The sequence below is a fragment of the Panthera pardus genome, unplaced genomic scaffold (assembly GCF_024362965.1).
Source record: "Panthera pardus isolate Hobbes unplaced genomic scaffold, ASM2436296v1 HiC_scaffold_17, whole genome shotgun sequence".
In the NCBI taxonomy this organism is placed as follows: Eukaryota; Metazoa; Chordata; class Mammalia; order Carnivora; family Felidae; genus Panthera; species Panthera pardus.
Window position 1 is genome coordinate 64336278 of NW_026526732.1, and position 24228 is coordinate 64360505.

Here is a 24228-nt window from a genome sequence, read left to right on the forward strand (position 1 = left end):
GCTACTGTAAACTTGTAACTTGCTGTGCAAAGACTCAATGAAACTAGTGACTATTGCACTTAGAAAAAGAAAAGGAAAAAAAAAACCCAAACAGTCCAATAAGAGATATAAAGGAATGTACCTTTTATTCCTGTAGGTTACTTTTACTAAATCAAAAAAATTGCTATTTCCTTCTCTAGGTGGCAAGGTTTGAGGTCATTTGGATTTTTTTCAACTTTAGAACCAAAACAGAACATACAGCAGCATATTAATAGGCATTTTTAAAAATTAATTTATTTTGAGAGAGAGGGATAGAGAGAAAGCTCATGTGCACAAGAGAAGGAGGGGCAGAGAAAGAGAGAGAGAGGGAGAGAAAGAGAGAATCCTAAGCAGACTCCACACTGTCAGCACAGAGCCCAAAGCAGGGGTTAAACTCACAAACCATGAGATCATGACCTGAGCCAAAATCAAGAGTCTGACACTTAACCAACTGAGATACCCAGGTGCCCATTAACAGGCATTTTTTTTAAGGAAGATACTTTTGTAGTTAGTTAGTTAGTTAGTTAGTTATTTTTGAGAGAGAGAGAAAGAGAGAAACAGGGCTCACCCAAAGCAGGGCTCATGTTTTACCCAAATCAGGGCTCCTGCTCACCCAAAGTGGGGCACAACCTCACCCAATGTGGGGCTCAAACTAATGAACCACAAGATCATGACTCGAACCAAAGTCAGATGTTTAATGACTGAGCCACCCAGGTGCTCCTGTAGTACTTTCTTGACTCATGCACACACAAAATTGAGGGAAGATGAGGGATAAATTCTTCTACATCTAAGATAACATGATAATAGATCATCAGAAATAATCCAGGGGAACAAGAACTTTATAGGACTCTTTTTTTTTTTTTAATTTTTTTTTTCAACGTTTTTTATTTATTTTTGGGACAGAGAGAGACAGAGCATGAACGGGGGAGGGTCAGAGAGAGAGGGAGACACAGAATCGGAAACAGGCTCCAGGCTCCGAGCCATCAGCCCAGAGCCTGACGCGGGGCTCGAACTCACGGACCGCGAGATCATCGCGGGGCTCGAACTCACGGACCACGAGATCGTGACCTGGCTGAAGTCGGACGCTTAACCGACTGCGCCACCCAGGCGCCCCTATAGGACTCTTAATTTATAAAATATCTTGTGATGATTTGAATGATGTTCATAAATGTTTCAAAAAATATTTGCTGCACCAATTATACGCAAAGCCCAGGGCTGAATATTCATCAAGGGGTAGGGGGAGGAGGGATGGGAGAGAGAGAGAGAGAGATACATGTGTGAGTCCTGATACACCATCAGCCCTGCTCCATCAACCATATGGGAACCCACCACAGTCGCTTGCGAGGTCACTGCCTTTATTCTCTACCTGTTCTGCTACTGCGATCATTGCTTCTACTACCTTTCATTTATTGACAATCTTCACTGAGCCAGAAGTATGACATAAGGTGCCTCATATTTCCTCTGTGCTCACTTTTTTCTTTAAAAAAAAGGAGGGGGGCCCAATGCTATTCTCTGCCCAAAGTCTAGGGAAAAAATCAGTAGGGAGTTTGACCATCTCAGTTTATTTTGCCTTCCTCTGTATGGGGCTGAACAGACATCCTCATAGGCTGTGGGCTGGAGACACAGCAGCCTCTGTGTGAGGCCCTCTGACTGACACCCTGGCCGTCACCAGAACTGATACCAAAGCTCTTTCATGAGGAATGCAAATTACCTCAAAACTCCAATCTCTACATACATTTCTAAGACACTAGGATTAAGATCAAGATGTCCCTTACACACTTTAAAAACCACTCTTAAACATGAAATCGTATGATGCTCTGGGTAGATATCAACATGAAATATAAGCTGCCTTCCTTCCTACTATTTAGCAAGATCCCATTCCACTGCCATCAAATAGGGAGTTCAAAGTGGAAAACACAGTCTGTTCAAAACAGTAAGCTAGCATATACAACAACAACACACACACACACACACACACACACACACACGAATTCCCCTTTCATTAAATATAAACCGCAGGAACATTTTACTTGCATTCTTTATAATTCCATGAGCACCTTTCCAAACATTTGAAATTACATTTACAGTAATTCTGAATTGCAAATTATAGCAGCAGCAACGGCATGACCAGTAAATCCTAAAGTCATAACAGTGAAGAGAATTTTGTGCCTGGAGAGCTTGGAGCATGTTCAAAAGATTAAAGATTTATATCTCAGAAGTACAGCCTTGGGGAAAAATAATTTCAAAATAAAAGAAACACTGAAATCTAAAATACAGACAAAACTGGCAAAAACTGTCTTTGCTGAGCAGCCTTAAAACAATGTTGCTTTTTAACTGAATTTTGGTTTCAAAACCAAAGCTCTACTCTCCCCTGCTTGAAAAATAAAAACCACCACCAGTACCTGTAAACCATCAATTCAGCATCTAGTGTATTTCAGACCCTTGGTTTGCACTTCACATTTAACGTCTCATTTCATTTCGACTTCAGCCCCATGAAGTGACAATTCACCTACCTTTACAATTTCAGGAGAAAATAAAACTCAGAAATACTAAGCCACTCATCTGAGGACATAGACAGCCAGAAACCACATGAACAAAGCTGTTATAAACCAGATTGGTCTCCATCTAAAACTGTACTGCCTCTATAATTAATTCTCACATTAAAATGTGGGTTTTTTTTAATTAGAGTGCAAATTATACTCTTTTTCTTGCTCTTAAGTTGTATGACTTACATTTTTAAAATGGTTTTCTGTGAAACTTTATCTATTTAAGTTTATTTATTTTGAGAGAGAGAAAGCACAAGTGGGGGAGCGGCAGAGAGAAGGAAACAGAATCCCAAGCAGGTTCCATGCCATCAGTGCAGAGCCCAATGTGGGGCTTGAACCCACAAACTGCAAGATCATGACGTGAGCAGAGATTAAGAGTTGGACGCTTAACCAACTGAGCCACCCAGGTGCCCCATGTGAAACTTTTAAAGGTGAAATCACTAGAGGCAACTGAGGACACCACAAAAGCATGTCAAGGGGTGAAGCACACACCAGCCTCAGGGGTTCTGGCAGCTCCTTTAGCCCTGGTGTACTCTCAGGGCAACTGACCCAGATGGAGCTCATGGCAGGACACATCTCCCATCTGCCAGCGGAGTGAAAGGAGCAGAACCCACAGGCCATGGTGGAAAACAACATGACAAGACACGGGCCTTGGAAGGACAAGCCTTGGCTCTGCATTGCTGCTCTACGACCACAGGACTTCAGGACACTTTCCAACCTCTTTCAGTCAATTCTCCCACAGGTAAAGAGGGAACAGCCATCACCTCTGGTTGAGGTCAGAATCAGATAAGACTGAGTAAGTGTCTCACTGGCACAACAGTTGCCATAAAACAGGATGAACTATTGAGATGTCTTCCGCTTACCCTCCACCTCCAGGGCTATCTTAATGCTTACCTGCCCTGGAGAGCCCTCCTGGAACTTCTATTGTGTAAGTGAGGCCCTCTTCTTCCAAGAAGCATGTCAGAGAACTCCAGACTAACATTCTCTCCATCCTTCAAAATCATTTATTTATTCATTAATCCATTCAGCAAAAAAAAAATAAAAAAAAAAAAAAAAAAAAATCATTGGGATACTATGCTCAAGGCACTTGCTAGATACCATAGGAGAATGAAAAGATCCAACTCCTCCCCGCAGTAGCTGACAGCCAAATAGATACAAGCTATGCAAGTCAGTTACTATCATAAACCTAGGTGGTTATTATTATTTTTTTAATGAGTATAGTTTTTTAAACCAGGGATTCAAACATCTACCTTAAGGGCCGTTTTAAGAATCAAACGAAATAGGTTTTTGGTAGATAGTAGTAGTAACCTTGCTACCACCATATTGTTTTGGCACTCTCATTTTGCTATTGAAGTGTATGTGCTTTGGCCCCTGTCAGGCTAGAAGTGGCTTCCAGCTAGTGAATTCAGATCGGTTCTTGGTCTGCCACAGTGTTGTGCACATAAAGGTGCCATTTGTTGGATGTTTCAGTCCCAGAGAGACCAAAGACCTTTGTATGACTCCATTACCAAGATAATAACGTACTCCTAGTCAATAGTGTCACCAGTGTGAAGCCTAATAAGTAAATCTGTACAAAAACCAACACCACTATCAGCAACACAACTGTGCATATATACACTACCCAGACCACAGAATGCAGTTAAACTGTAACCTATCTGCAATAGAGTCAGCGTGTTCATTCTCCAAATGCCCACTGAGCGCCAGCCCTGTGTGAGGTACTGTGCTAGACAGAGAAGAGCAAAGTGAAAAAGATCCTGCCACAAAAAGGAAAACTGTTCCCCTCAGGAAAAGTCTCCACCTCATGAGGGGAAACCGTATATGTACAAACTACCAGAGAACATGTGGCAAAGACTATAATCTGTTGTTAGTATATCCAAACGACTGCAAAATGAGTCTTCCCACAATCTTCCCAGAGTGAATGACAACTTCATCCCTACAGTGCCTTAGGCAAATGTCTCAGAAACAGCCTCATCCTCTCTCCCACACTCCGTGGCTCTCTCACCACCAAATTCCCTCGGCTCTCCTTTCAAAGTGCAATCAATAGTCCTTGCCACCTCCAGTCCCACTACCCCGTACAAGTCACCATTTTGTTCCTGTCTTATTTTAACAGCCTATTAGAGTCCTTCCCTCATCACCCTACGTAAACTTTTAAAACACAGGTCAGGTTATGGCATAGCTCTATCAACATTGTCCATGCACTTCCCATCTCATTGAACGTAAAAACCAGAACACTAACAGCAGCCTGCAAGGTGTCACATGTGATCTGGCCTCACATGTTGCTACTCTACTGGCCCTCCCAGCTCACTGTTATCTAGACACTGACCTCCCAACTGCTCAAAAACACCACTAGTACCTCACACCTCAGGGGCTGGCCTTTGCTGTTCCCTCTGCCTAGAATGCTCTCTGTCAAGCAGTACATGGCTTGTGCCTTCACTTTTAAGTGGGCCTTCCCAGACCACCCTGTTAAAAGGAGGCAATTCCCACCACCACTATGACCATCACTGCCTACTTCGCCCTGCTCTATCGTCCTCCACAGCCTCTAACCCCAACAGACACACTCCATACTTACTCACCTATTTGTTTATAGTCAGTCTTGTCCAACTATAATGAAAGTGTCATAAGGGCAAAGGTTTTGTGTTTCATGTATTACTGTATCCTCACAATCCACAACAGTGCCTGGCACTTAGTTGTGAGATCTGTACAGGGCTAGGGTATTGGAGAAGAGACTTTAGTAAAGGCAGGAGGCAAGAAGTTACAGGACAGGAAGGACATGTGACTGAGTATCATGTCTCTGATACTTGACTCTCTGAAAGGGTGAGATTCATATTATGCACTCCTCTATTATTCTGCCTTGAATTATAATATGTATGTTTTATCCTTTCTATAAATTATAACTTTTTTAAAGGACAATGTCTGTGATAGTTAATTTTATGTGTCATACAGGGTTACTGGGTGCCCAGATATTTCATTAAACATCCTTAATGGGTGATGGGTGTATCTGTGAGGGTGTTTTGGGTGAGATTAATATTTGAATCAGTAAACAGAGTAAATCAGGCGGCTATTCCCCAGTGAGGGTGGGCCTCATCTGATCAACTTAAACAAGGGCCAAAATAGAGTAAAAGGCTGAGTAAGTACCAATTTTTTCTGCCTCACTGTCTTTGAGCTGGGACACTGGTCTTCTGCCTTCTAACTCGAACTCACACTGGAACTTATACCACCCTCTTGTCACAGCATCCGTATAATATCCTGCAAATGAAGGTTTTCAACACACTGTGCAGATGAATTACAACGCCCTTTAATGGAAGAGCAAGTTACATCATCTCCAGAGTGCTGCCTGCCACCTAAAAATATCTACTCTCATTATTCTTAGAATCACGACTTATTGTATTAAAGCAGCCTATTCCCCGAAGGGGTATGTTTAATTTTCACAACCTAATTACTCACTCAATATTAAAAAAAAAAAGAAAGATCATCATCCATGAAAATAAAAAAACAATTATAAGAAAGCAGTGAAGTGCCTACAACACCTTTTTCTTTCAATTTTTAAAAATTTAACTGATACTATTTTTTTTTATTTTTTTTTTATTTTTTAAAAAAATTTTTTTTCAACGTTTTTTATTTATTTTTGGGACAGAGAGAGACAGAGCATGAACGGGGGAGGGGCAGAGAGAGAGGGAGACACAGAATCGGAAACAGGCTCCAGGCCCCGAGCCATCAGCCCAGAGCCCGACGCGGGGCTCAAACTCACGGACAGCGAGATTGTGACCTGGCTGAAGTCGGACACTTAACCGACTGCGCCACCCAGGCGCCCCGTATTTTTTTTTTTTAATGTTTATTTATTTTTGAGAGAGAGAGACAGAGCAAAAGTTGGGGAGGGGCAGAGAGAGGAGACACAGAATCTGAAGTAGGCTCTAGGCTGCAAGCTGTCAGCCCAGAGCCTAACGCAGGGTTTGAACTCACAAACTGCAAGATCCATGACCTGAGCTGGAATCGGACGTTTAACCCACTGAGCCACCCAGGAACCCTTAGATATTGTTTTTTAGATCAGTTTCAGGTTCACAGCAAAAATGAATAGAAGGTACAGAGAGTTCCAAATAACCCCTTTCCGCTCCCCATGTACAATATCCCCCACTATCAACATTCCCACCAGTGTCGCAAAATTTATGAATCAATATTGACACATCATTATCAATCAACCAGAGTCCATAGTTTACTTTAAGGTTTACTCTTAGTGTTGTACATTTTATGTACAATCATGCAGAATAGTACTGCTGCTCCCAAAAATGCCTGTTCTCCACCTATGTGTCTCTCCCTCCTCCCAGCCCTGGCAATCAATGATCTTTTTATTGTCTCCATAGCTTTGCCTCTTCCAAAATGCCAGACAGAATGCTATAATGCCATTCTTAAATGGAATCATGTAGTTACATACCTTTTCAGACTGGATTCTTTCACTTAGTAACATGCATTCAAGGTTCATCTGTGTCTTTTCATGGCTTGATAGCTCATTTCCTTTTATCACTGAATAGTATTCCATTGTAGAAAGGTACCACAATTTATATAATCAGAAATGAAAGAGGAGACATCATAACTGATACCACAAAATATGAAGGTTCAGAAGAGACTATTATGAACAATTGCACACCAACAAATTGGTAGCCTAAAGAAATTGACAAATTCCTAAAAATATACAACTTACCATTACAGAATCACGAAGAAATCGAATCTGAACTGACCAGTAACGAACAAGGAGACTGAATCAGCAATTTTAAAATTACTGATTTTAAACAAAGGCAAGCCCAATACCAGATGGTTTCCTTGGTGAATTCTACCAAGAATTTATGAAAAACTAATGTTAACGCTTCTTAAACTCTTCCAAAAAATGGAAGAGAACAGAATACTCACAAATTCATTTTATGAGGCCATCATTACCCTGATACCAAAGACAAATAAGGACACTACAAAAAAGAAAACTACAGGCAAATATCCCTCATCAATATAAATGCAAACATCCTCAACAAAATACTAACAAAATTTAGCATCACATTAAAAGGATCATACACCATTATCAAGTAGAATTTATCCCTGAAACATAAGAATGGTTCAATATACCCAAATTTATAATGGATACACCACATTAATAGAATGAAAGATAAAAATCATATGATCACCTCAATACATGCATAAAAAGCATTTAACAAAATTCAGCAACCTTCCATGATAAAAACTCTCAACTCTTAGAAGAAAACATAGGCAGTAAGCTCCCTGACATCAGTTTTGGTGATAAGTTTTTGGATTTGACACCAAAACAAAGGCAATAAAAATAAGTGAGAATACCTCAAGCAAAAAAAGCTTCAGCACAGCAAAGGAAACTATTAACAAAGTGAAAATGCCTTTACACTTTGTTTCCATTCTTCCATTCTGTAGAATGGAAGAAAATATTTGCAAATCATGTACCTAGTAAGGGATTAATACCCAACTATATAAATAACTAATACAACTCTCAATAGCAGAAAAACAATGATCCAATTAAAAAAAAAGGGGGGGAAAGGAAGAGAACAGACATTTTTTTCAAAAAAGACATATAGATGGCCAACAGGTACATGAAAAGGTGCCCAACATCACTAATCATCAGGGAAATGAAAACCAAAATCACAATGTGATGTTAGCTCACACCTGTTAGGATGGCTCTAACCAAAAAGAGAAGATATTAACAAGTGTTAATGTAAATTGTACTGCAACTATGGAAAAGAGTATGGATGTTCCCAAAAAATTAAAAGTAGAATATGATCCAGCAATCCCACTTTGGGGTATATATCTAAAATAAGTGAAATTAGGATCTTGAAGAGATATCTGAACTCCCATGCTCACTGCAGTATTATTTGCAATAGTCATGACATGGAAACAACCTAAGTGCCATTTTATGGATGAATGGATAAAGGAAAAATGGATATAGCGGTGCCTGGATGACTCAGTCGGTTAAGCATCTGACTTCAGCTCATGTCCTGATCTCACAGTTGGTGAGTTCGAGCCCCGTGTAGGGCTCTGTGCTGATAGCTCGGAGAATGGAACCTGCTTCGGATTCTGTGTCTCCCTCTCTCTCTGTTCCCCTCTTGCTCGCACTCTGTCTCTCTCTCTCAAAAATAAATAAAGGTTAAAAACAATTTAAAAAAAAGAAAAAATGGGTATATATGTACATACACACATATACACACATACATACATATATATGTGGAGTATTATTCACCCATGAAAATGAAGGAAATCCTGCCATTTGCAATATGGATGAACTCTGAAGACATTATGCTAAGCGAAATAAATCAGACAGAGGAAGAAAAATACTGTATGATCTCACTTATTTGTGTAATCTTAAAAAGCCAAAATCATAGAAGCAGTAGAATGTTGGTTGCCAGGGGCTAGAGGATGGTGGAAATGAAGAGAGATTGGTTAAAGGATATAAACTTCTAGTTAAAAGATGAGTAAGTTCTGGGAACCTAATGTACAGCACAGTGACTAAGTTAACAATATTGTTAACACATATTGCAGACATGGAAGTTACTAAGAGAGTACATCTTAATATTTCCTCCCCACCCAGCCACCTCCTGCTGCCCCCCACACACAGAGGTAACTATGTGAAGTAATGGATATGTTAACTAACCTTACTGTGGTAACCATTTCACAACACATACCTGTATCAAATTATCACACTGTATACTTTAAACTTACACAATGTTATATGACAATTGTATTTCCATAAAGCTAAATAAGAAACAAAAATTAAAATTAAAATGGAATTGTGTGTATGTGTGTGCACTGTTATTTTCTGCATCAGCACTCCTCAGAGTAGGCTGTCTTCAAACTGTTTCTTATACATCTGACACAAGGTAAGAAATCCCTGCCAGCATACAAATGAACTCATTATTTGCTTCCTTAAGATTTCCTGTGAAAATGCCAGTTGAACTAACACAGTGTTTCATCATGTAGCTGATTTACATTTGGTACCTCATCAGCATGGACAGTTAACAAGCATCCCTCAGAATGGCACTGGTCCACAAACCACAAGTAGCACTTATCAATATTTTTGTATGTTACCCCTTAGATTTTGGCTTCCTTTCCCACACTCTACTGAAATCAACTTCTTAAAGAACAGTGAATTTTTCCGCATCCTCCTTGGTATTCTACAAAATGTATTAATCCTTGAAATTCTTTTCTTTTCTGGCTTTGAATAAAATGTACATGCTGATTATCTTTATATATCTTAGGCTCTTCCTTTTTTGTCCCCTAGGCCATCTGCTCATTCTCTTTCTGCCACTTGAATAAAGGCATTCTTTAGGTCCTAACTACAGATACATTTTTTTCTGCTCTTTTCCCTCCTGCTATGCAATCTCCTATATTCCGGATGTCTCAAACTTCACCTCTTATGCAGAAGCTGCAGTGGTGATGTTTTCTGTATCCCTTTCAACATCCAGCACAAACTTTTTTGTATCTAGTGGATGCTCAGTAAATGCCTATGGAATTGACAAAGTAGCATCTGGAACTATTATCATGCATAGAGTCAATTTGTCCTTACCATATTAAAGAAGCACACTGATTTGTTAAGTAGTAGTAATTATCATACTGAATACAGTAAATAAAATGAAATATTAAGCACTACGTGAAATCAAAGAAAATTAAAATGGAAATCATTAAAAATTTTAAAATAAAAAATATTAGAGGCAAGTCATTTTACAGTTGCATAGAGCAAAATTAATTTATGATCAGAAAAGGAATATAGCAGAAATAAAATGATCCTTATGTTGGATTTTTACCTTTTTCTATTGTCAAAATTCTTCATTTCAAAATCCAATTAAATACTGAAAATAGATAGCTAAACCTGCATATATCTTTTTTTTTAATATGAAATTTATTGTCAAATTGGTTTTCATATAACACCCAGTGCTCATTCCAACAGGTGCCCTCCTCAATATCCATCACCCACCCTCCCCTCCCTCCTACCCCCCATCAACCCTCAGTTTATTCTGTTTTTAAGAGTCTCTTTATGGTTTGGCTCTCTCCCTCTCTAACTTTTTTTTCCTTCCCCTCCCCCATGGTCTTCTGTTAAGTTTCTCAGGATCCACATAAGAGCGAAAACATATGGTATCTGTCTTTCTCTGTATGACTTATTTCACATATCTTCTTAATAGTTTTGCTGATATATCAAAACTCAAATGAAAAATGAAATCATCATATATCTATCATACATCATCATACATCATACATGATACAAAAAGCATCACACATCTGAATCACTTCCCCATATTCTTCTTAATCTGCCCATTAGTCTTCTTAAACTTCCTTCAGTTCCCCACGCTCCCTTAGGTTATTCACAATGTCTTCAAAGCTGATAAAACCTCATTCTCTTGCCATACTCTTTATTCCTAACAGATATTGCTTGACTTTTTAATTCTTTTTATAAACAGATTTTATAAAATTAAATATCAAAACAAATAATCCTTTGATGGAAAACAATGATCAGTTTGCCATATAATGCATAACCCAAATGTACTATAATAATGATATTCTGGTGCCTCTGTGATTGACACATGAAATACACGTTAGGGAAAGAACAGAGCAGCGTGCAAATATGCAAGAATTAGCAATGCTGCTCTTTCAGCATAAGCACCCAATACCCACAGAATTCAGTAGGGCTTGTTCAACCTCAGAGTAATTAATCACAGGACAGGCCAGTGTAAAATGGACTATGGAAAATATGGAACATCATGGGATTTAATTTTAGTGAGATTCATGTACCAATTAAATAGCTGCAGAGTAATGCTTTATAATTTAGGGTAGCAGTAGAGATTTACATGCTTGTAGTAACATAAAAATAAACTAAAAATAATTACTTTATGTATTGAAGGACTTGGAGGTGATTTTACTAGTATTTTTATTCACTTCTTATCTGCAAAGGATGGTTAGTTTTAAGTTACTCCCAGCTAAAATTTAATTTTTGAGAGCCGCACTACTCAGGCTGTGACAATATTCTTGTAAACAAAATGAATGAATCAAAATTAGAGCACTGCACCCAGTGGCTGCTCAGAATGTACACAGAAGAAAGCTGTGGCATGGTAACTGGATAAAAGACAATTGACTATTGAAAGTCCTTTAACATTCAAACAGTACTTGAGGGTTAATAAAGGACACTTATTTTTTATTCTTAATGTTATTTTTCAGGCAAAAAGATAATTTACTAGAAGCATAGTTGGGGCTTACAGAACCAATGGGAGCTGAGGAGCAGGCTAGGGATAAAGGCAGGAGGAGGCTGCAGGCTTGGTGGCTGGAAGCAAGATAACTGCCAGTATTATGTCTCTGTTTATCCTTAATGTGATAAACACAATATGTCTTATGTATGAGTTCTGAGAAGCAGAAATGTTAATGAAGAGTCTACAAAACCACCAAACAGGAAACAGCTTGAGCCCAACAATGATCTCATTTATGCGCTTTAACATCAGAAGTGCTATTACCTTCAAGTCCTTACTGGAAACTTGCCTAGGAAATAAGACAAACCAATGTGTCAAACAGATCATACATACAATGGGTGTTCTTAGGGGAAAAGTTCTGAGGAAGGGATTGGTGAGGCCCTACCCACATGACACAGCAAGAAACTGTTCCAGTCAGACTGCAACATGGGAAAAGGAATGCCGAGGGTCTATGGGGCACCAGGCACTACAGCAGGTGCTGGGATGCAATGATCAGAAAGGCAAAAAAGATACTTGCTCTGCCCTCAAGGGGACCTTCAAGTGCTCACACTCAGCCTTCCCCACTTGCACAGCTTCCTTCAAAATACCTCGTGGCTGCTCTTTCCCAACACCCTCCATGCCTGGAGTCTGGCGGGTGTGGACACCCCCTTGCTCCCACAACCCCTGATCCTCAAGCCAGGGGCCTCATTCATTCCTGAGTCTTTCCTCTCTCTCACCATCTATCGCACCACCCCCCTCAGATTTTACCTGGTGTGTCCCAGCTATTCTACCTCCAGCAAACACTCCTCATAGGTCTTCTTCTCTCCCCCATCTGCTCCTTGTGTAGGTCAGGCCTTCATCCGCTCTTACTTAACCACTCCCCATGCCTCATGGGTCAGTTATTTCAATTTAAGCCTCCTTTCCCTTATTTTTAAAATGGAGATGATGATGATGATGATGATGATGATGATGATGATGATAGTAATACCCATCTTATAGGTGTCTTTAGAGGATAAAATGAGTTGATACACATAAAGCACTTACAATAACTGCCTATAGTACAGTAAATACTCAATTAATGGTAGTTATGATTATTGTTATTACTGACTGAGAATGCCAGAGAGAGGAAGAGGGGAAAAAAAGCCTCAAGCCCCAAAACATCATACCAAACTTCTAATACTAATTACACATACTGAAGTTATTTGTTCTCTCCTACCAGACCATAAATTTATTCTGTCTAGAAAATAGCAGGAATATAACAAATGCTTATTGAATTTGGAAAACATTTATTTCTAATTATATATCATATACTCTTTTAATAGTCTTTTATGCCATTTTAATCAAATAGTGACTGGAGAATTTGATTATAAAATACATGGAACATAGTTTTTTTTGTTTTTTTGTTTTTTTTTTTAAATCATGGCTTTATCCTTTTCTCTTAAAACTACAAATTAGATAGGCAGAGCATACTCAGGCTCTAATGGAAAATGATGCTCAAATATTTAAGTTTCCAAAATGTCATATTTGAATCACTTTACCATCACATATGTGAAGCTATGTTAGACAGTCAAGACATCTGCTTCCTTGGCCAGAAAGTGTAGGCGTTCATGGAGATTGAAGCTGCAGATAGCAAATGTTAAACAACAGCCTCCAGAAGCTGCAGGGTGGCCGACAGCCCAGGGCTGCCCACACTGGGGCTCTGCAACTTTTGTGTCCCCAGTCAGAGTGGGGTGCCACAGGGAGGAGGGTAAGGGGCTGACTCTTCCCACCTCTCTCACATACACACACACTCTAGATCACAAGACCCTAATTTTCTCCTGCTACCTCTGGTTCAATACTTCCTCATTCGACTTTGTTCAACAGCACTTTGATGGACTTGATTAGCCCTCAGCTAATCACAGTCCTTCTGAGGAAAGCTCCTAGTGAAAGAGGCTGCAACACATGATATATAATCTTAAATTCCTTTTAAAGGAATTTTCCAGCTTTGAGATATAATTAACATTAACACTGTGTAAGTTTAAGGCATACAACGTGATGATTTAATACACACATATATCACAAAATGATTACCACAATAAGGTTAGTTAATACATGCATCACTTCACAGTTACCTTTTCCTGTGTGTGTGTGTGTGTGTGTGTGTGTGTGTGTGTGTGTGTGTGTAGTAAGGACTTGTAAGATCTAGTCTTTCAGCAACTTTCAAGTCTGTGATACAATATTGTTAACTGTAGTCACCACGGGTAACTAGATCCCCAGAGCTTATTCATCTCATAACTGGAAATGTACACCCTTTGCCAACATATCCCCATTTCACCCCCACTGCCCAGTCCCTGGAAACCACCATTCTACCTTCTGTTTCTGTAAGTGAGATCATACAATATTTGTTTTTCTCTACATGACTTATTTCACTTAGCTTAATGCTCTCATGGTTCATCCATGTTGTTACAAATAACAGGATTTCCCTCTTTCTCATGGGTACACACACACACACCCCACATTTTCTTTATCCATTAATCTGTGGACAGACACTTAGGTTGTTTCCATATCTTGGCTATTATGAATAATGCTGCAATGAACATGGGAAATATATCTTCAAGATCCTGATTTCATTTATGTTCACTATATAACCAGATGTGGGATTATTGGACAATATGGTAGTTCAATTTTTTTAATTTTTTGAGGAACCTCCAGAGGTGCCTGGGTGGCTCAATTGGTTAAGTGTCCACCTTCGGCTCAGGTCATGACCTCACAGTTCATGAGTTTGGGCCCCAAACTTTGGATCCTCTGTCCCCCTTTCTTTCTGCCCCTTCCCCGCTCTCTCTGTCTCTCTGTCTCTCTCTCTCACACATGCAAAAATAAATAAACTCATTTTAATTTTTTGAGGAACCTCCATATTGTTTTCTGTAGTAGCTACGCCAATTTACATTCCTACCAGCAGTGCAGAAGTGTTCCCTTTTCTCCACATCCTTGCCAACACTTGTTATTTCATGCCTTGTTAACAGCCATCCTAACAGGTGTGAGGTGATATCTCATTGTGGTTTTGATTTGCATTTTCCTGATGATGAGTGATGCTGAGCTTACACCTGCTCATGCTCATGTACCTGTTGGCCATTTGTTCATCTTCTTTGGAAAAATATCTATTCAGATCCTTTGCCCATTTCTTAATCATAGTATTTATTTATTTATTTTTATTTTTATTTTTACTTATTTTTTTACTACTGAGTCGCATGAGTTCCTTATATATATTGGCTATTAATGCCTTAACAGATAGATGTGTATATTTTCTCCCCATTCCATAGGCTGTCCTTTCATTCTCTTGATCTTTAATTCCTTGAGAGAGAAAATCTACAGTTCTAAGGTTTCAGAAAAATGGGGCCTTGAATATGAATTTAGGGAGGTGGAAGAGGGTAGACAGGATAAGACTTCATGAAAGACTTCACACTTGTTGGTTGTGATAAACTTTGGAAGACAGGGTAAAGTAAGAGGTGAGTAGAAGGCTGGGGTGGAAAGATTGGCAAGGCTGGAAAGTGGAAAGGTGTAATGGAGTATGTTTGCAACGTCAGATGGACAGATGGGAGGACAAAGACGAAGATGGAAGATAACAGCACAGCATGAAGGCACACTCCAGGAGTCTGGCAAATGTGCAAGTGAGGAGCTCTGGAGGACCTGAGCAGGGGAGCGAGAGCTAACCACGCAGTCATCTGCACAATGGTTTATGAAGGGACAGCTGGTAGAGGAGAAAAGTTGGATAGAACTAGAATGTTCTAAGCAAGCAGCAAGGAGGGGTCAGATTCAGAAAATTAAAAGATGTGAAAGGATAGAACCAAAAAGTCATTCTGACCCCTTAAAAGGTGAGTGAGCCTGCAACTAGGTGAGCCCAATGATGAACTCTTATCTCTTCCCGCAAGTAGCTAGGCAGAACATGACCGGGTTGAACAGCTAATGCTCACAGAACATCTACTGTGTTTCAGATACAGTGCTCAGTACATTCTTTACCTTATCTTATTTAAATCTCTATATTAAGCCATTCTGAGAGTTGTGCTTTATGATTGCCAATTTACAGATGAAAATACACAGGTTCACAGGAGTAAGATGACTCACCTATGCTCAGAGAATAGACAGCAAAGAGGATGAACATCCCAACAAATATTAATTAGAATAGCACCTATTTTCTGAGCACTCTGGGAAACAACGGTGGACAGAGAGACACAGTCCCTGCCGCTGTATTCAAACTCAGCCCTGACTCCTAAGCTCTTCCCTTTCTTCCTTCCACCACCGATTTACACTCAGAAAAGACGTCCCTAGTCTGACTCAGTTATAGCATTTGACTACTGCCATGTTGTACCTACACTGCTGTTATTAAACCTAATTTTTATTTTTTGAAATAATTTTACTACTTGACTGAAGAATGTTTTCACTTTTTTTTTAATGTTGATAATCACAGGAAGCTATAGTACTTTGTGCTCAACTGCTCATTATTTACGTTTTAAGCGACAAGAGCTGATACCAACTCTCAGATCAATGTAAAGGAGCAGTTTACATCAAAACTTGGGCCTTCGCACTCTTACGGTACTGCCATTCCTGAATCAAAACAATTACTTTAGAGTCAAATAATCTTCCAGATGTCGAGTGCAAAGTACCACAGTCTAATTTATATCAAAGTACTTAATTAACTTGAACAGATGACACTAGAAAGAAAAATCCACCGATAATTTGCATATCTTTTGTCTTCAGGATATTAAGAATTGAAATATACATGGAATTCTGTGATAATTAGAAGACATTTCCTCATTCACTTAATAAATATTTATTGTGTACTAAGCCTGAGGCAACATTATAAAAGTGAGAGACACAGAAATTTTTATAGCAGGAAGACTGTTTCCAGGTGTTTCACTGTGGTACAGCATAAGACACAGGGAACAGAAACATAATTCTAGTTTAGGGCATGTGGTTGTTGGAAGACAATTCTGCATGATTCTCTTGTATTTATGCATGTATTGTGAGTGAGGCACAGACTGTCCTTTGTTCTGAACTTTCTTTCCAAGGATGTTTCTATAGCAAACAGCTTTGGGATGACACACTGGTGTCTCTCTTTGGAATAAAGGGCAGTTTTGCTTGCAATCCTGGAAGACACAGTGTCTCTTCACAGAGCAAAGGAAAGGCATGCTTCCTGTCTAGAATAATAATTTGTCCCTCCAGAACAAAAACCAGACATGTTTCCTACCCATTATAAAAGATTTGGGTTGCCTGAACTCAACAATCCTCTCTGATAAATGTAGCTCATTTTGTGCGTGGTAACGGAAGCTGGCCCTCTTCATGTCACCTGCGAGAACTGAGGCTCAGGGAATATGTGCAAATACGCTAAGACTCACAGACTGTGGTTGCTAGGAGTGTTAAACTGTCCTTCGTCTCTAACTTTGGAGTCTTGTGCCTTCTACCAGCATCTAGTCATAGGCTATCTTACTGGCTTACAAGTATGGTAAAATCTCGGTCTTGACAGTTCTTGATAGCAGACAGTTGCAAAAATGGCAATAAATTCATTCCCTTCCTGCATCTATGCCCTTTGGTATATACTCTCTTACATTGATTCTGGGCTTGGCCATGGGACTTCCTTGGCCAATGGGACATCAGAAAACATGACACAAAGAGAAAGACTGAAAAGTACCTATACATTGAGACTTACCCTCGTGCCATTTTTAGAACTTAGTTCTCATGTGAATAAAGCCCAGGCTAGCCTATTTGTGTGAAATACATGCTCATTGTCCCCTAAAACCCCAGCCAAGAGCCTCATAATCACCAGACCTACCAACAAGGCCAATTTAGGTCATCCAGCCTCTAGTCAACAGTCCAGTTAACTGCTGATGTGAGAATGAATCCACCATTGATTATTAGAGCTGACAGACCAGAGGAACTATTCAGCTTCTAGGTTTGGGGGGTCACAAAAGCTAACAAAAGAGGCAGAGTACAACGCAAAAACTACCTCTAGTATTTTATCTATATTACAAATTCCATGGAGCTCGGTCTACCTCTGGTTAAACATTGTAACTCCAGCACTAAACACTGTGCCTAGAAAAGAGTTAAAAGTGCCAACTGTTCCAGCTTTGTTTTGGTTTTTCCATCTGAACGCTGACTACAAAAGTCACTTAACTTTCATCTCACAAGCAGGTTGTGAGCTTGAAGGAACAGTGTATGATTCTAGCAGGTCACATGAATGAAGGAAAAAAGCACAACTTCTTGTACTCAAGGAAACATGCTCCAGTGCGTGAAAATCAGCTCTTCTACCTAATATCTGGCAATCCTCGGGTGGGTTATTTAAACATACCGCACTTTGGTTTTCTTATCTGCACCACGGGAATAATGAAACTTTCTTCACGAGCTTTGTAACACAGGTATTATAAAGGAGGCACTCTCCGTGTAACCTACCAGAGTATCAGGGGCGTTGTGGTAAGAGATGAAAGACTGGGAGTAGCAGCAAACACTGTTCAAAGCCAATAAGTAGCATGCACTTGCTCACACGCTTTCTCTCTTACACACACACACACACACACACACACACACACACACACGCAATCAAACCGTCTCCCAAAATTAAATTAAAAAGCCAACCAGCAGAGACCTAAGAGAAGAGAAGCTAAGTAATAGGAGGGGCTAAATTATGGTCTAAAGGAAGACAAAACTTACTACATTATATTATTATATAATGTGCACATGCTATATATATATTTTTTAAGTTTATTTATTTATTTTGAGAAAGACAGAGAAAGTGTGAGCAGGGGAGGGGCAGAACGAGAGAGACAAAGAATCCCAAGCAGTCTCCACACTATCAGCATGGAGCCCTATGTGGACTCACGAACCACAAGATTACGACCTGAGCTGAAACCAAGAGTTGGACGCTTAACTGACTGAGCCATCCAGGAGCCCCACCCCCGCTTTTTTTTATTTTTTATTTTTTGAGAGAGAGCGTGAGTGAGCAAGGGGCAGAGAGAAAAAGAGAGAGAGTCCCATGAGGGGCAGAGAGAGTGGGAGAGAGAGAGGAATCAAGAGAGAATCTTGAAGTGGGGACTGAGCCCACCCAATGTGGTGATCAAGCTCACAAATCCTGAGACTGTGATCTGAGCCGAAGTCAGATGCTTAACTGACTGAGTCACCCAGGGGCCCCACATCTATGTATTATATAGAACAACCCAAAATATGTTGTTTGAAAAGCTCCCTGAATAATATAGCCTTTCTGGAAGATTAATGCCTGATGCGTCAGTGTATAAAATGTGACACTATTTTAATGGAACTAAAAGGTCACTTTTCAGATATTTTGCTTCATTTCTACAGTTGAGAATTATTCCCTCTTTTAATTTATAGACATTTCAAGTATTTCCCTCTAGATCCTCTACATTACTGGGTTTCATCATATTTAAAACACTTTTTAAAAAAGACTTTCTTTTATGATTTGGCATTTTTGAAAATTTTTTTACTTGCTAGTTGGCAACTGAGTGCAGTTGATATTCTTTTAAACATTAAAACCAAGATTATGAAAATAAAATAAAATAAAAACAAAAAAAAAATAAAACCAAGATTATGACTGGAATTATACAAATAAAACCAACAACAACAACAAAAAAAAAACAAACAAAACCAACAAATTGCCCATGGGCCTAAGTTGGTTTCTATAACACTTTGAGACCTTGGCAAGAGAAACCAAAAAAATTCACAATTAATTTCTATTCTCATTTATATGAGATATGCATACAAAGTCCTTTTTCTACCATTTAAATCATAGGAAGTACTAAATAAATGGCATTTAGTTAGCTATAACCATACTGCATATTTTAATCTTCAAAAAAGCAACAAACATAAATTGACATGGATACAGCAAGAAAGTACAATGCTAAGTAAAATAAGTCAGTCAGGGAAAGACAATACTATATGATTTAACTCATATGGGGAATATAAGAAACAAAACAATCAATCATGGTTGGGGGGGTTGCAGAGAGAGAGACACACACACAAACTAAGAAACAGACTCTTAACTACAGAGTGCAAACTGATGGTTACCAGAGGGGAGGTGGGTGGCGGGCAGGGGAGGAGTTAAACGTGTGATAGGGATTAAGGAGCATACTTGTGATGAGCACTGGGTAATGTATGGAAGTGCTGAATCACTATATTATACTGTATATTAATTATACTGGAAATAAACAAAATAAAATAAAATAAAGCAACAAACATACCACTGTATCTCATAAGCAACTGAAAATTGCACCCTAAAGTTCTACTAAACAAGCACATGTCTTCAGCAACACACACTTAACAACCATAAACGTTCATTAGGCCAATTGTATCTCTGTCTCTGGAGCCAACAGTTGGAAAGCATGAAGACAAGAACATGCATAGAAAAAAAAAAAAAACAACAGAAACGCTACATAGATTTACGAGCACTTTATTTTTTTTTTTTTCAACGTTTTTTATTTATTTTTGGGACAGAGAGAGACAGAGCATGAACGGGGGAGGGGCAGAGAGAGAGGGAGACACAGAATCGGAAACAGGCTCCAGGCTCCGAGCCATCAGCCCAGAGCCTGACGCGGGGCTCGAACTCACGGACCGCGAGATCGTGACCTGGCTGAAGTCGGACGCTTAACCGACTGCGCCACCCAGGCGCCCCTACGAGCACTTTAAATTTTAACAAACTGTTTTACAGACTGTCCTTCTGATCCTGGATCTAGATACATCCTATCCCCCAGTTCACACTGCATTATGGCGCACTGTAATGCCACACTGCCTTATGGTGGTAAAGTATCAAATACCCCTCAGTTCAGAAGCAAAAGAGAGATCTGCTCTCCGCTAGAGGAACATCCAGATGACCAAGCCAGGGAGGATCCCACTGCAACCCCAATCTTATTCTGCTCAGGAAAGGTCCCCAACATTCACAACTCTGGTGACCGTCATCTGACTGATGGATGCAGGACACTTCAGGAAACTTTGCCATCCTCCGTTTAACAAACTACCCCAACTTACCCGGAAATAGTCACTGCATGCTGCTAGGACTGCCTTGTGAGCATGGAATTTCTGTTCCTCAGCAATCAGGGTGACGTCACAGAGGATGCCGTCACTTCTCTGTTGATTCAGCGCTGCCAAGACGCTATCATTGTGAGATTCCGAGTGGCAGAGCCTCTGGCCTGTCAGCATTTCTTGAATACTACAAAAGAGAGCAATCGTGTCAACATGCTTCCTCCCACCAGCCCCTGCTGTCCCTGGTGCCCCCTCACTCCTTCAGCACCTGTGTAGGGAGCGCAGATCGCAGCACACTACAAGAATGTGACCTTTGTGATTCCGTTTCCTTCCTCTCTACTATTCCCCTGCTCTCCTTTTCTCTAATTTTCTCTTTTCCTCACCCCCTCAGGATATCTTTCTCTTTCCTACCAGTGCTTCTCTTTCTGGATTTGTATTTTTGTGTGTGTCCATCTGTCTGTGTATGGTCCATGTCTGTGGACCAGTGAACCTCTGATTCTGGCCTCTGTCCCCTCAATACATGTGCATCTCTGAGTGCAAAGCTTTCTCTGGATGTGTATCTGTATGTGTGTATATATGGGACTCTCTCCCCTCTATGACCCCCTTCCTGAGTCTCTGATTCCTTCTCTAGTTCTGTACCACTATGTGGGGGTGGTACAAGCTCAGAACATGATCACCACCATGCACTGATCTAGCACAGAATCCACGGGACCTAAAAGACTCACCAGAGATACGGGAAGTTACTAAGTCTCCCCAGAGGTCACAATACTACAATAATAAATAAAACAAAACTGACTAAATGTTGATTAGAGAAAAAGGGGCTGCCACTGACTATCTCATGTAAAAAGCAATGAATAAACAATAGCAGATGATTATTAAACTTGGGAAATCATGTATCATGGGGGAACATCAAAAAAAATGTCATCGTAAATGAAAAACATCTAAGGCTGAAAGTAAAATATATCTGTATTATCAGCCTTCAAACTCTGTATGTGGTCACTGTACTAGACTTAGAAATGACCATACAGTTTTATTTGCTGTTCTATTTTTTGAAACTGTTATATTTACTCATTGTGAAACTTAGCCCTTCACTCCTTACCCCATTTTAAAATATTCATCCTATGTCCTTTAGGACTCCTAGGTGTGGGGTGCCTGGGTGGCTCAGTTGGTTGAGCCTCTGACTTCGGCTCAAGTCATGATCTCATGGTTTGTGAGTTTGAGCCCCACGTCGGGCCCTGTGCTGACACCTCAGAGCCTGAAGCCTGCTTCAGATTCTTTGTCTCCCTCTTTCTCTGCTCTTCTCATGCTTGTGCCCTCTCTCTTTCTGTCTCTCTCTCAAAAATAAACAACAACAACAAAAACTCCTAAGTGAAACCCCAGACCTTCCCAAAATAATGTAGAAGTAAGGCCATACATTGACTGTGTGGATAGCTCTGAACAATTCCAGCCTACATCTATGAATACAGTCTCCACAGTGCTCTAAAATCTCAGAACTAACATCAGACCAGGATTGGTGAGCGGCACCAGTCACAAGTTACTCCCAGAATGAGAACAAGGGCCATCGAGCCCCGTTTCTGGCCTTCGGACTCCTCTTGAAGCTGAGTGAAGATACCATGGGGATGACTGAGGATCGTCTCTCCTATCCTGACAACTGCTGCATCCAATTCTCCCCTCTGAATGTGAAAGAACCGCTCAGGGAAGCTGGGGAGTCGCCACTGGCCTGGTCTGCATGCTTAGTTTATTTAACAAAGCTCTGTCCAGACTGTGGTGCCAGTTGGCTTGTAAACTGTAGTTCGACACAGACTGTTCCACTTTAAGGTGAAACAAATGCTTCCTATGAAATGCAGAGAACAGCCTATAAGTTTTATTGGACATTTCTGACTGGGGAGCCTCAGAAATGTCAGAACTACTGAAAGAAAAAAAAAAACTTGACAGGAGGTGATGATATAGGAAGTTCTTGTGGGAAGGTGGGAAGATTATTTTCAGTTGGAATGCAGCAGTGAGTTTTGAAATGGTTACTGTCATCGAATATTCATCTAACAGCCCTAGCTATCCACAGACATTTAAAATCAGTAACTGAAAACCACATTCAGAAGCATAAGTAACTTTTAACACAAATTTCTATGCAAAGCCTAGAATGGAGATGAATTAGCATTACTCAATTAAAGAAATGAGGAAATAGTAAAAGAAATATTACATCAGCTAAAGTAAAGCTTTAGGATAATTTTTGAAAAATCTTTCCTAAAAGGATGACATTTTTATATATTTTACAGTCTTCCTATGTTCCATGAATTATTCTTAGTGATTTATAATTACCAATTCACTTAATCATCATCACAACCCTATGAGGCAGGCATTATTATCTCTATTCTACAGATGACAAAACCAAAGGTCCAAGATCATGCATTTTGAGCACCTATCGCCAAGAACACAATACTGTAATTCAGCCTCCTGCTTAAAAAACAAGATAAAGACAAAACAAAACAAAATGGCAAGCTGTGAAAAAGATCTAAAAAATCTCTGTCGCAGGGGTAAAAGGTCACAAAGTCTATACTAACTTTGTATTTATATTATGAATAGTTATCTCAAAATCAAAGCTGCCTTTTAAAAAGAATACACATGAAAATAATAACAGGAAATAGTTGTAAGAAATATCTAAAATCAGGCTTCAAAAATATTTATCTTTGCACTGCAACTAAGATAAGTTTGGAGATAGAAAAACAGATTCCAATTATTACTTATTTGAAATACTCATAGACAACTTATTAGATACACTCATTTCTCCCTTTTAATATCACTTTAAATGCTAAATAAATATATTTTAAAATTTCATTTGTAGAACAGTAGAATATGTTAAAATAATTGCCTTCAAGTGTTTCCTTATTCATTTCCCAAATATAGTGCCACAATTTATGTCCTTATTATCAAGACTGAATCAGTATTTGCATTTCAGATATCTATTGACAGTGAATACATCTTGCCAGGGAAAGAGCAGCTGTAAACTGAAATTTGGCAAAAGATAAAGGGCTCAGCTCTGAAACAATGGTGATGCTGCATAATTTCACAGGATCATTCAGCTGGGCTTGAAATATTCAAGCTTAAAGAAAACAACATGCTAAATATTTAAGGCAACACTTGGCACAAGATTCCAAATATTTTGGAACCAATATGTTAGGAATCTTTAAAAGCAGAAACAAATACTCCAACATTTGGCAAGAAATAAAGGCCTATTAATCAACAAGTCTTTATTGTATTCTGAAAGTAACTTCCCACTCAACTCTCAGATATAAACCTGCAAGAGACTTCAACCCTCTAAATGTTAAGGCCTGTGTGGCCACAGAACACAGCTGGAAAGAGGCAAGCCCATCTGATGAAGTCAATAATCATAAACAAGGAAGGGGGTGAACCAGAGACCATTAAGTACCATGTCTGAATTAAGATGGGTAGCA

The 24228-nt window shown here is 39.6% G+C and overlaps 1 protein-coding gene across 14 annotated transcripts in view; it reads right to left on the reverse strand.

Moving 5' to 3' along the window:
* Positions 1-24228, reverse strand: part of KLHL32 (kelch like family member 32) — a 243069-nt gene that overhangs the window by 166824 nt on the left and 52017 nt on the right. For 13 of the 14 annotated variants that reach the window (XM_019442905.2, XM_053904639.1, XM_019442899.2 and 10 more), the window contains one exon: positions 20786-20966. The exons of the other annotated variant lie outside the window; for it this stretch is intronic. In XM_019442905.2, the coding sequence (XP_019298450.1) occupies positions 20786-20956 (171 nt within the window). In that variant the 5' untranslated portion in view covers positions 20957-20966. The remainder of the gene's footprint in view (positions 1-20785; positions 20967-24228) is intronic. 14 annotated transcript variants of the gene reach the window in all.